Source organism: Apostichopus japonicus, chromosome 12 (genome assembly GCF_037975245.1).
Source record: "Apostichopus japonicus isolate 1M-3 chromosome 12, ASM3797524v1, whole genome shotgun sequence".
Lineage (NCBI taxonomy): Eukaryota > Metazoa > Echinodermata > Holothuroidea > Aspidochirotida > Stichopodidae > Apostichopus > Apostichopus japonicus.
Window position 1 is genome coordinate 19,293,878 of NC_092572.1, and position 14,292 is coordinate 19,308,169.

The window sequence follows — 14,292 nt, forward strand, 5'->3', positions numbered from 1 at the left end:
TGAAAACCATTGTGGTAGAAGTTATCTAATGACAACCAAACTTGATTTTGCTGGGGGAGTGGGGAGGTATAAAGGAGGTTTCGTCGCCCGCCTTTTCTCTCGATAGGACACAGTAGCCCATTTAATTTTTAAGAAGAGGTTAAAAACATTTCATCTGTAGTACTGTATTTAACTTTTGCATTTTATTTGCTCTTACGCTTGTTCGTTTGATCTTGTATGATTTGGGTTTTTATCCCCCTCTTTTGTTGGTTTGTTTTGATTTGTCTTATTTGACTCAGCAGCGCCTTTGATTACTCCTTTGTATAGTTGGCGCTTATTTATCATTTAATAATATAAAAATGATAATAGATGATAAATAGTTTGATAGCAATTGTATGGACACAGGACAACCGCTTAAACAATCTTTGCAAACATCTAGATGTATCAACATGAAGGTGTACCCTGGGAGATCACAATGACCTTTGGAATTAGCAATCTTAACTGTACGGTTGTTTGAACCATGTCGGGCAAATGATGAAGAGCTCCCCCTAAGGGAGCAACTTAAGTTTTGATCCATTTGCGAGGAAGACTGTTTAGGGGGGTTGCCCACTGGTAGTGCAACAAAGACATTACTGACTGTATGCAGATGTGTACGCATGTGTAGTATTTACATTGATTGCGTTCTTGTTGAAAATGTGTAAACATTAACTGCTATTGTTCAGTGTTGGCACTACCATCGTTACAGTACCACAGCATCATTGGTTTTGACTTTGTTATTTCGTTGTGTAAAGCCTGCTCTTTTCTTTTTCTTTTGTTTACATTGTCTACTATTGAAACCACCCTTCATTCATGAAACAATGCGTATTGCCAAATTGGACAGCTCAGTTTTAATCAAATTGGTAAAGCTTACATTTACCTTGGAAGTTAAATCATTAGAGACATTGCAAGGGGAAACCCCTTTAATTAGTAATACTCTGTACAAAAGCTGCTAAAGTTGAAATGCCTTAACTTGAAAGTTTAAAGAATCAAATCTTTGATAATACACATTTCCATTTCTTATCTTTTGGAGATTCCCCTCAGCAATTTCTAACATAAGCGCTCACAGGAACTTTGTCAAATTTTGCAAAATCCTTCAACGTTATCTTGAAGAATACATAAGCACCGCTGTATAATTGATAAAACTGTCTTTAGCTACTGTCAATTCTCAAAGGCTAAATATGTAATTTACTTCGTTCCCCACTTACCTGTCTCCCCACAACCTATGCACCACATTGTACCGTGTCTAGAATGCCCTGGTAAACTTTTAACACTGTACACCCTCACTGGCCCTAATGGCCTTCCTTCATTTTTCTACCCACAAAGTGTCTCACTGTGTTTTTCGGAGTTAGGAAAATTTTCGCGAAATTCGCCCGGAATACCTTGGATTTATACTCTAGAAGTTTCCTATCAGGACTTCTGCACTTCCAAGGATCTTTTCCAGCCTGATAAGTATCCTTTTCTTGTAGGGAAGGGTGTTTTTGGGGGCTGTTTTTAGTGTACACTCTCGCCCATGCGTTCGTTTTATCTTACGTAACGTTTTTAGGGTAGCAGGTAGTAGCTCTGCGAGACTACTTCGTTCGTTGCCTATACCGCCTTGTTTACGCGGATAGGCATGTTTTTCCGTATGTACATGTGTTTCAGCTTTTCTTACTTAGCATAAGATGTTTTGCTTTCATGTACTTCGTTAATTTTTACGCTTTTAGTGTGGGTTTTCACTTTTGTAGCGTAGTTGTAGCCACGTTCCGATATCTCCTAACTAGTCGAGATGGTCGGCTCGTTTCGTTGTTTTTCATGTTAAGACGGGAGTATCCTTGATTTCATATATTGTTGTATATTTTCATGTTTCCTCCAGTTGTTGCTACGTGCGCTCCCTCAGTCTCATGACTTGGGGTGTACCTCGTAGCCTTGTTCCCCCCTCCGCTGGTTCGCGGTTAGTGGGTCACTCGTAAATATATAAACCAGTAAGTTTTATAATTTTTATGACGTGTATAAATTGCACCTGAGTTTGTATGCATGTGTCTTTGTTACACATACCAGTGCCTTTTGCAAATTTACGTTGAAGGTTTGAAGCTCTCTTACCTTCCTCTTAAAGTTAAAGTTGAAGGTTTAAAGTCTTGTATGAGGCTAAGGCCTCCTTACATGAATTTACAACTTAAACCCTGGTCATTGGTAACTTGTCACACCCACACACCAAAGTGTGCACAATTCAATCAATCTCTCCTAGGGCACCACAGTGCACCACATCCACATGTCCCCGGGGGTCTTCTCATAGGGTACAGCCACAAGTCAGCGCACACAACTAAGTGACCTCGCAGGTCCCAATATATATACCTGGATGAAGAGAGGCCATGGAGATAAAGTGCCTTGCCCAAGGACACAACGCAATGATCTGGCCAGGGCTCGAACCTGCAACTCTTTGATCACAAGCCCACTGCCTTAAAGGAATAATGAAGGCAGGGAGCAAAGACAATTTATATCATTCAGTAACCTCAAAACTCTCTAATACTCAAACTTTAAGTGAACCGCTTCCTGTTTTGATTGAATACGCTCGCTTTGAAAATTGGTTCCTACTGTAAGCCCTCACCACAGTACACAGTAAGCCCCCATTGATTACGTAATACGCTTGAAATTCTGTATTGATGACGTCACAGAGGAACAACTCTCGTAACAAAGTCATTTTCCGTGTGGTATACTCCACGTGGAAAATATTCAGTTGTTGTTGCTATGGCTAGAACTTTAGAAAGCCTTTCAATTTCCTATAAGCTCAACGCAGTTTAAAATATAAACGAGGCACATGAAGGTCATAGTTACAACAAAATCAAGACTTCTCTCTTCTTAAAATTTTTGTTAGGAAGAAGGCCTGGGCTACGTTAAACAAGCACACTGAAGCTAGGCCTAGGTTACGCTTAAGTAACAGTAACAATGCTGACTGTAGCGTTAAGCATACAGCATGCCTTGCCAGACTTAGGCTTACTCCATATCCAATTCAAATGGGAGGTTCCATGTGTGGCCATGGATGTCGTTCCTCATTAAGGGTGCTCTTAGTAACGCTTTATTTTGACAAACAGTTTCAAAGTCTGTATTGACTATAAAACAGCCTTCTGGGATGAAAGAAGCTTTGCAAAATTATCCACTTGGTGGCAGCAAACACACTCTACCTCCGAAGGCAGGAAGTGCTAACATTTCGAGCACTCTATCACAGAAAACTAAACTTCATTACAGGGCAAGGCTTAGGGTGATACAATTAACAAAGACAAAAAATGATATGACCCAAAGGACTGGATCCCATTTTTCACTAAACAATTCCTTTAACTAACAAGTCCTTTTGCAAAACCTTGTGTATGTCAACAGAAACTGCTGGCATTGTTTACAGTCCTCCACTATCAGTAACAGTACTGTTAATGGATTATATGTTATTAGCATTATTAAGTCTCTTTGTAGTGTGTAGGATCTGTCAAGGTACAGGTCTCTAATCTATCTCGTAGCTCGATTTGGTGAAAATTTTGCCAGTAGCTCGATTTGGTGAAAATTTTGCCAGTACGATTTAGTCATCTGGGCTTCTGTTTAGTAAGTTACTAAAGAGTGACATTCAGTCAGTCAGTCAGGAGTGACAGGCAGTGGTATGAAATTTAGTACCACAGAGGGACTGATTATCTGTCCATGTCCTCTGAGGTTGCAAAAACCCTGTTGAATGCTCCCAGTGGAACATCACAGCAATTATGTCTCCCAGAGACATTCATGTGACAGTAGTAACTAAAGTACTGAATGGGAAACGATAAATGTCCCTCAAGACCGATTAAGGAAAAACTTGAAGTGTGTTAAACTTTGGCGAGTTTGTCTGGGCCCACTTCTGAGTACGACGTATTCAACATGAAGATGATAGGCGTACATATATGTAGAAGTTCCAGGACTTCAGTAAAGCCTAAAAGTATATTGTCTCATAATAATCAGTGTAACATCATTAATATGCCCACCACCTACCCCCTGATCATGTTCAGTCTTTCTTTCTTGTAAACATTTGGTTAAACACCTTGTTGATGCAGTTTGCTCAAAATTGCAGCATACAAGACAACTAGACTGAATTTTCTAATTACATATAAATGCAGCTACTTACTGCAGTGGCATGGACTTGCTACCAATCAGTTGATTGGTTTACTCAGATTAATAATGCTCTGATGATGTCTTCGACAAAGAGATTTTTGAGACTGGTGCATATTGTACACAGTACATACTGTAGCTGTGGGGTACCATGTAACACTACCTTCACATTCACAATCTGGTAACAGATCTTATAATATGTACATTCTATTTTACTGCCCAGAAATGACAGAGTATTTATAGGATTATTAAGTAGAGCTTACATTAACTTACATTATTTTTAATCCTGTTTTGTAGATTGCCCTTTGAGTATTAATGGAGGCAAACTTTTTCTTTGTATGTACTCAACAGTTTCATTTTCACTGTGACTGTAGTTAAGAAAACAATAAAGAAAAAAATGCTTGCTCTAGTTGTACTTGGAAATACTTGCTAGAATTGTCAAAACTGGTCACATAGTAATATTACTACTTCCCTCATTTTTGCCTCTCTGGATCCAGTATATAGCGAAGTGATTTATGGCAAAACATTCATGTAAATATTGTATTTACTTGATTTCCCCTCCAAAATAGTTTTATATCATAAAAGCTGAATGAAAAGTATTTAAAGGCACCATTGCAAAGTTTAAAATGTTAGCATGTACTTTACTTGTCAGCAAAATTTGTCTGTATTAAAACACATACAATGTAGTATTCAGTTTGTGTGTGTCTGTGTGTTAAATGGAGAAAGTAGCCTCCTACTAAAGTCCTACTGCATACAGTAGTACAGTAAGTCTTGTTCAGGCTCCACTCTCATCACCACACAGTGATGATACATCTTGTGGGATGATCTCTGTACACAAAAAGGCCTAGTTTTTATGTTGTTGTTTTCCCCTCTAGTCTAAAATGCAAATGGCCCACAGTCATACAAATCCCATTTAGCTACATAACAGCTGATCATGCACATGTACACATACAGAGTAAAAAATACCTGAGAAGAAAAGTCGCTGCTCGACGAATGCTAAAGCAATTACCCCCGCAGCTTGATGATAAATCCACTCTGGAGGCAGTCAACAGGAGATGTACTCAAGGTGTAGGCCTAGACCTTATAATATTTACAACACATCTCTGTTAATACCCTTGAATGGCTCGCAGACTTAAACACGTCCGGACATGACTCGCATCGTGGAATTTCATGCCGAGTCACAAACACACGCTCAGTGGACAGGTCTGAGTTACTGTAGAGCTATTTCTAGGATAGCGAGTCCCAGTCACTGTCGGTGTGTAGCACATGAAATGGCAGTTAAAATAGGTAGCTAAATGATCATTTGAAAGTTTATCATAGATTTGCAGTTTCTAAGTAGACCTGTCCAGCAGTCATGTGACACATTTATCCCGAAAAAATTCCTGGTTTTCCTGGTTACTAACTTCTGTTCAATCCCTTGTCGTTTCTATGGTGTTGCTATGCCTGCCATTAAGTCGAGCCTTGGCGAATATTAGCTTGTGTGTATTTCAAAATCTCATACCAAATTAAATGCACAGTTAGTTAGTAAAGCCATGTGTAAACTGTAGTAAGTCTGGAATTAAGAGTGCATGCACAGTGTTTAACGAAGCACATGCTGTGTATGGAAGAAAATGGATGCAATAGCTTCCTTGTACAAACATATTGAGGGAGTTAAAAATGGACTGAGTGATTTGCCCCCCCCCCCTGAAATAGAAGCAGGTCCTACTGCACAAACGTTACTGATGAAAGGCTTATTGTCAGTCCATGGACTGATGGATTGACTGTGTTGTTGCAATATACTTTACTCTGATCTACATAGAAATATAGTGTGCAGTAGCATTTTACATATATGTAGGCCTACAGTCATCTCCAAGGTGAAAATGTCTTCAACAGTACCTGTACTGTATACTGCAGGCCCAAAGAGCTTGCCAGCAGGAACATGGCTCGTTCCTGGTTTAGGCACATTGATTTTACCACGAAAAGTTCACTTAAGGCTGCCAACATGGAAAGATATATCTATAGTAGCCCAGTGTGAATAAGAATACTGTAGGTAGGTGCTCTCTATTCTCTTGAATGGGTGCAGCAGAGCAGATCAATAGGGGCATTCGAGGGGTCGAGTCATTGTTTCTTTTACTTGTGTCCTTTGATCTCCTCCTTTGTGGGTAACAGTAGGTAGAAGAAGTACTGTAGTGATTTAAGGATGGAAGAACAATCATTGTTACCATGGTCACCAAGGTCCATGTGTGAGATTGGGGAATGTTCTACAGCTCAGATAACATTCAGTGTTCTCATGAAAGGTACAGTTTGTAATTATCTCTTCTTCAAGGGTTGTATTTGCTGTCAATAGATTAATGGACAGTTGAAGATGGATCGTTGAGTTTAATGAGCTGTGTTGGTACAACACATTGCGTGACAGTAGTCCTAGGTTGTGCTTTCTCATCCCTCATAGTGCCCATTTTGTCAGTATGACATTATGCTAGCTGGACCAGCATATATACACACACAGACGTGGAGATGGAGTGTCGAAATAAAAGAGAATCTTGTTATTTACTTCGTTCCTCGCTTCCTTGTCTCCCCACAACCATTGCACCTTGTTCTACCATGCCAAGTTAGACATCCCTCCACAGGGCCAAAGGTGTAAACGTCAGACGATCAACATAGGCAGATTTAATCAAGGTTCGACTTCCAGCAAAATCCTGGTGCCTGTTTAACATTTAGGTCACAGTCTAGGATGTGTTTTACTCAAGAGTATCAACTCTAAAAATCCCCACACACATTTTTGTTGCCTATGAATACTAACATGTTTGGAAGCTAATTCATATATGCAGTGCTTACATTGATTTCAAACACTGTAACCTAAAATTCGCTGTCACACTAGTCCAGTTCCCTACATTAAATTGACAAGTAATTTGAATCTTGAAAAGAATAACTTATCTGTTGATCAGTTTTGACAGACATTTGGCTATTCCATTGTTTATTTTTAACCAAGTGTGAAACATATAAGTGTATTGTAACTGTATAAGCACAATTCACTCTGTGACAACAATCTGTGATTGTTACAACTGGTCATAAACCTGAGGTGGAATATAGCCCGTAGGAAAAAGTTTGTTTACAACTGTTCATTTTTATCCAGTCCTCATAACTTTGGCTAACAGATGTGCAACCGTAAACATCGATGGGAATACCATATATTGTAGAGGGAGACCATTCATTATTGACAAGTCTGGAGTAAAGCCAATCAGAGTGGGATTGAAGGCTACATCTTCAGTATATTTACCAGGAGTGACACAGATTGCAAGAGTTGTAACTTTCTGGGTCACTTTGTTGGAACTTGATGTCTGCTTTCCTTTATCAAGCGACTCTGGAAGGAGTCCATGAATCAAATTAATGTGCCAGATCTCGGAGAAACAACAAAATTGCCAAAAACTCCCCAAGGAAATGAGTAAGAAATCTGTATCATTAACAACTTGATAATACCTTAACAGACTTGCCTGATTTTTGTGGATTGATGACAGAGTTTGTGACTGTAGTTGACAGGTACATTTACCATACAGCCAATGTGAAACTGCATACCCGTACCACTTATGGTTGGAAATTTGAATTTTGAAGTCAGTTTAAATCAACCTGTCAGTATTTGCACATACTGTAACAACAAAGTGAAAGGGCAAAAATAATTTCCTGTGATGAAAACTGGAAGGGGAACAATTTGGTTGGAAGTTACTAATGCCACATACAGTACATACATGTGCAGTCTAGTAATTCACTCACCAAATAGGAGAAATGTAGTAAGAACAAATTTTCTTAGACTTTGTATTTTGCTCGGGTATGCAGTATACCCATAAACGATATGTATCTGTCCATGTCTTGGTTACATATGCCACCCAAAGTAAAGTCAGGTACATACTACTTCACTAAGTTCTGATATAAGGTAGGCTTTAATACAAGTGTAGGCCTAACAGTGTCCTATTTGTGACTAACCATTACAGACACTTTTAGCAATACACATAGAGACACTAGAATGTTAGATTATATGATTGCATTTCTCCCATCCTTCTGAAGTATAATACAGTATCATCTCCAGTGCATGATGGTCCAATTGTCTGAGCATGATACTTGTTTAGTGTTTTGTACTGCTTCCAAACAGTTGCCTCATGCTTCTAAGGTACAGGTACATGTGTTAGTCACATGCTGCTGCACAGTATCTTATAATACACAATGCTGGGTCGTTGAATCAAGGTCAATAGTGGCTGTAGATGGAAGTTCCTGTATTGTGTACATGTTTACACAGTGTACTGTATTGCTGGCAGCAGAAGTAACCAATCAGAGTTATCCTCACCGGTGGGATCACTTGGTACAGAGTACAGTAGCCTACTATTTAGTTTGTTTATCTGTGAGTTTCCAAATCTATATCTCAGATTCGACAATCAGTCCTAGCTATGGCGTTGAGGAACACCTACGCTGTGCATGTGACCGTGAAGCATGATTGGACTAGTGTTAGCTAACAAGGATAGCTCTATTTTATACCCTAATTTTTGTCTTACATGGAAGAAAAGGAATTTGTGTCTTTTAAAGTTTATTGCTGCTACTGAGGGCTCTCTCTAAATTAGAAAACAGGCGAGAGAGAGAGGGGGGCTGGGGAACAAAGGTGTAGAAGCTATGACTTGCTGAAGCATGAAGTTTAAAAAACAAACTGCAATATTATTTGAAGTTGGTAAACTTGTTATATCTTGAGAATTCTGAAAAGGATACCTTAAGCTAGAGTTAGTAATCTTGTGACTTTTTTTTTCACAACAACTTGGCAGGAATCTGTTTATCAGCATTTATCAGTCACGTTTCGGTACGCTCTGTTGACGAGAGTAACATAAGACTTTTTGAGTTTTCCACGATTACGGATAATTACGGACGGATTTATTCTTCAAGACCTTCAAGATTACTTTCTCGTTTGACAATTTTGTTAGAGGAGGAAGGAATTATCAGGTTTTAATTGGACAATAAACTTCTACAGTTGACGTCAGTTTTTGGGGATTTGTTTTTTCCTCCTTTCAATCGGTTTGGGAGATAGGGTTTGCTTATAAATAAATAATATAGGCACCCTCCTGATTTCTATAGGCTTCATTTTAATGGGAGGGAACAGATATCACAGCACCACCATGTTGGACCTGGATGTCTTCCCACCTGCAGCAACAAGATGTGCATGTTTCACATGCGCTACATATGAAAAAGACTATGAAAGCACTGGTAAACAACTGATTATTCTCATATTCTATGATATATGTGGATCGTAAAGGTTGTTGGGAGGGGGGGGTGGGAGGAGGTAGGGAGGGAGGGAGCAGTTTTACATGGGGATGTGGTACATACGTATTGTACAAAAGTGTTCATTCCTTCCATCTGTACGGTATGTATTATACTATCATACACTTGATTGCCTGTCTTTGTAATATAATGACTCCTTAAGGAGATAGCATGTTTTCAAGTTACAGTAGTAGCAGACTGCTGCTGAAATTTGAGTACGAGTGGCCATATTCTTTCACTTTAAGGTGCTGGTAGCTTTGTGTGCATCTTAACCAAACAGCTTTGTGTTGAATCTGCCAAAGTTCTGTATTAGCACTAGTCAAGTACATACAGTATACACTTTGAAGTCTGTTAATGTTAGGTTGACATTTATACATTTTGTGATCTGTTTCCGAGATAGTCCATCAGCATCACTATACAGTCTAAGGAGAAAGGATGAAATTAATCAGGCAAAAATCTTACAAAGGGGTTTCCAATTTGAAAAAAAGACCTTTTAATATATGTGAGACGAAAAGAAAAAAAAATTCTGTATCGCAAACACAGGTGTTTACAGTAACTTGTTAATTAGGTACAGCCAAGTGTTTGTTAAATAATAGCCACATAGTCTCTTAGACTGAAACATGATATAGGCCAATATTAGGGTATAATTTGGTGTTCAAATTTCGCAAAACATAGTACTGTATGGTTCCTGTGTCAAAAACTACAGTACGATATACCTGTGCACTTGTATAGCAATTTGCCCATTTTTGCATTGAGATACCGGAATAAATTATTCCATGAATATTACTACAGTATATTTGATAGTTTTGCTACAAATGAACTGGAATCGGTAAACCAGCATATCAGGCATATCGGGAATAACTTATCCTGTACCCGTTAATCGCATCGCAAAATGCTACGCAAAAACGGTTAAAATTGCTATACTACAGGTATGGCAGATTTTGTGCACAGGAATCATAATATTTTAAGAACTATAATTCAGAGCCTTCAGATATGCTATGTACAGTATATTACTATATACATACACCGTATACAAAACTTGATGGCTAGGTTACCCATGTGATGGCACTGTGATACTGCATGCACCGTCACATGTTGCACGGTGCCATCACAACACTGGTCCAGTACAGTACTACAGGCAGTTAGTAGACTGGAGCTAGGAACAGCACTGAAAGAATTTGCCCTCGGCATGATGACAAAATGCATCATGTACTCCAATCCCTGCATGCAGTATATATTTATACCATAGTACAGTACTTACAAAACACACAGTACCTGGTGATACATAATAGGTTTGTTATTACCACAGGCATCTCATATATACTGTACAGCACTTACTGTAGCTACACTGCCCACTGTTGTACTTTACCTGTTCAAGTCACCTGAGACTGGAACCTCCTTGTAAATTTACAGCAGCTATTTTGGGAATTAATTCTCTAGAGGTCACCAATAAAGTTACAAGGGTCAAGTCTATTAACAGGGGGGATATCAATATTATTTATCATGTAAAGGTACTTAACTTTTATACTTTGAACAGTCGAATATATGGGATTTTATATTGACATAGAGCTGCTTATTTTACATTGTTTCTTATGATTTATCATGAAGTAATAACAAAAAAATATTGAGATTGGTTTAGTAACTGTGCAACACTGACTTGTATAAACTATTCATTATGTTTGTTAGCCTATATGGTTAGTTTACAATACTGTTTGTGCAGTGTTATTGAAGGCATGATACAGTTGAGGCTTATCCGTGCTATTTTGTTGATCTCATGTTGGGCTTGTGATTATAGTGTATATTGTTTATTGCATTGGATGGTTTTGTTTGGGGGTTTTTGTGTGTAATTTTTGTCCTTTTCTGGCACTGACAGTCTATTTTTAAATTCCATTCATGATGCATTTGTGTCTTTGTACAATGTAAATACAAAGAAAAAGTACATTAACATATCCAAGCAAGAAAGAAAGAAAAAATGAATGTTTCTGCATTTCAATTTGAAATGTGCTGATGTTAGTACAGGCAATGTTAAATGTGAAGTGAATCTGTGATCTACACAATTATTTTCATATTCATAAAATGAACCGATGGTTGTGTCTTCAATCCAATAAACAAAACCACCCATGCACAGTCTGTATATAGATAGTAGTACATTCATTAGTTAGCACTGGATTTTGCTGTTCGTAGTCAACAGGACAGTATTTTCCGTTTATTGTAGACATTTGTCCCGTTTTCCAAACTTTTCTGGATGTTTATCTTTTTATGCTTAAATGTGCTGGTTGGCATGCCCAACGTACATTAAAGGACATGTACACTGTCAGAGATGATTATACTGTACCATAGATGTGGCAGCACGTAATACGTTGCAACCGTTTCATTTGTTGGGGGGTTTACAACAAACGGACCTGTCCTTTAAAAGTCCATGGAAAAGTTGCGTAGTTTAACTCCCTGAGCGGTAGATCCAAGAAGGAAGAGGAATGGGGTGTAACCCGGAAAGTGAGGGCGCACTGCTAAAATGTTGCAGTAGTTTAGTTTAGGTAGATATGAAAGTACATACAGGGAGACAGGTAGATCCCCCGAACCAATTACTTTTGGGGACAGAGGATGGAGGGGAGGGGTGGGGGAGAGATGATGGGGATCATAATCTTTACTCAAAGTTGTGACTTATATCAGTAAGACATCAGTACTGTAAATTACAGTCAAGCTCCATCAAAATGCATGGTAAGTATACTGTAAAATGCCGAAACATACAGTAATGTAATGTTTTCAGTCACTGTAGGAGAATGCGCATTCATGTGTTGATTCACGTCATGTATGAGTCATCGTCACCTACGGAATTTCATTTCTTCGTCTTTCTCATATTTGTGTTTTCTTGTTCGTGAATCCACAGGAGACAAAGATGGCAGCAAAGTCACACAAGTTTACGCCACTCCAGGCAGAGGCCCAGACCAGGCCAAGGAAGTCTCTTACACCGACATCAAAGTCATCGGTAACGGGTCATTTGGCGTGGTCTACCAGGCCAAACTAGTAGACTCTGGAGAATTAGTGGCAATTAAAAAGGTTCTACAAGATAAGAGGTTCAAGGTGAGATATTTTGATCATATTTTTAGAACAAAGTCAGGAGCAAAAAGAACGGGAGAAAAAAGAAGCACACATAAAAAAAAAAAAAACACATAATTGCAGTTGTAAAAGAGTCTTTGCAAAAGTCAGTAACCCAGTGAAATTAATATCGGCGTTAAATATCTTTCATTGGCTGCCCATTTTGAGGGGGCGTTTCCACAGGAAGACTGTGTGAATCATATGGACGACAAAACCTTTTTCACACACAGTTTATACATACTGTAGCAATGTTCGTAGAACTCACATGTACTTGATGAACTTGTAATAAGCATGTTGAACCAGAATAAAGTTGAATGGTTTATTCACAAAGGAATTGTTTACAGGGACATTTTCTGTATCTATATGAGGTTATAAATGATGAAATTTGATTGCGTTTATCGAGATGCATTTCATGTTGGAAGAACCAGTTACAGCTGACGCATATTTCCATCTTCCATATTTTTTTTCTTTGCGTAACAGAACCGAGAATTACAAATTATGAGAAGATTAGATCATAGCAACATTGTACAGTTGAAGTATTTCTTCTATTCCAGTGGAGACAAGGTGAGATACTCAACATTTTGACTCGATCATTTACTGCTTTTGTTATACTCAGTTCCCCCCACCCCCCTCCGGATTTCCACATCCTCTGCTGGCAAGTCCTTGGACAGAGTTTCAATATTAACAGCATTATCTGTACAGTGTTTTACCCTCTGTTGTATTACGCTTTTGTTAAAATTGCACACCCATCATTACATGATAATACAATACGGGTGGGTCTGTTGCGCAATGCACATATCTATATGTATAGACATATTTACCCAAGCTGTTCAATATGTTGTTCAAAGGCTTAATGCCCTATTTCACCGTTAACTCAATTAGCTTTTTTTCATTTAAAACAAGACAAAGCATCTGTGGAGTCCACTCTCTCTCGCTGGACTACCGTACTATATATGCAATCAGAGTAACGATTGTATGTTAATTGAAACAGGTCAATTCTGCTGTCCAGCGGTTTTGGTTTAGGAGTTGGTGGCAGGTCTAAAGGATTTCAAAAAGGGTTTGTCTTCATCAAAAGTATTTAGGTCAAGTTGTACTAGGCTGGGCAGTGTAGTGCTGCAGCCATCAGCTGAGATGAAATGTCTTTGTGTATTAGAAGGTGTAGGTCATACTCATGCTGTGGCCCCCCACATCATTAGTAGTATCAAATGTTGGCTTTTGATTCAAATAGTAGAAGGCTGTATTATTGGAGAGTAGATGAAAACTGAATGCTGGATTATGAAACCTACGGATACGTCCATGTATACATGTACAGCCGGTGTACAAGGTGCTCTCTTAATGTGTACACCAGTGGTAACAACAGAACAATGTTTAGTCTGTCAATGGTCACAAGAGAACATCACAAATGTGAATTTCTCAAATTCAAGATTCATAAGCCAGTTAGTGAATTTTATTTCATTTAAATAGCTTGACAAAATAGGGGACATATTAAAAAACATTTCCCTGATGCGCACCTTGCAGTATTCTGAAGATATCAGTTTTATTACTGGAAATGGACTGAAATCTGCTGGTTTACATGTTTAAATTGGTACATGTTACAGTTCAAGTGGTACAGTGTATGGAGACAGGTACAGTAAGGGGTCGGTAAATTATACCCAAACCAGGCAATTTTATAACAGTGAAATAATTAAAAATGGGTACTTTTGATGCATACTGTAGATCTTATAATCCAAGACTTTTGGAGCTTGGTAGGTCTTTAACATTATTTGCATGTTTTTTCTTGGATGGTGGTACCAATGGTGAGATTTATGT

At 38.5% G+C, this 14,292-nt stretch overlaps 1 protein-coding gene across 3 annotated transcripts in view; it reads left to right on the forward strand.

Moving 5' to 3' along the window:
- The window catches only part of LOC139977252 (glycogen synthase kinase-3 beta-like), a 40,225-nt gene that overhangs the window by 13,085 nt on the left and 12,848 nt on the right, over positions 1-14,292 (forward strand). For 2 of the 3 annotated variants that reach the window (XM_071986532.1, XM_071986531.1), the window contains 2 exons: positions 12,275-12,468; positions 12,964-13,047. In XM_071986532.1, the coding sequence (XP_071842633.1) occupies positions 12,275-12,468; positions 12,964-13,047 (278 nt within the window). Of the gene's footprint in view, positions 1-8,495; positions 9,334-12,274; positions 12,469-12,963; positions 13,048-14,292 lie in introns of those variants that run through there. The other variant, XM_071986529.1, reaches the window with a different exon arrangement.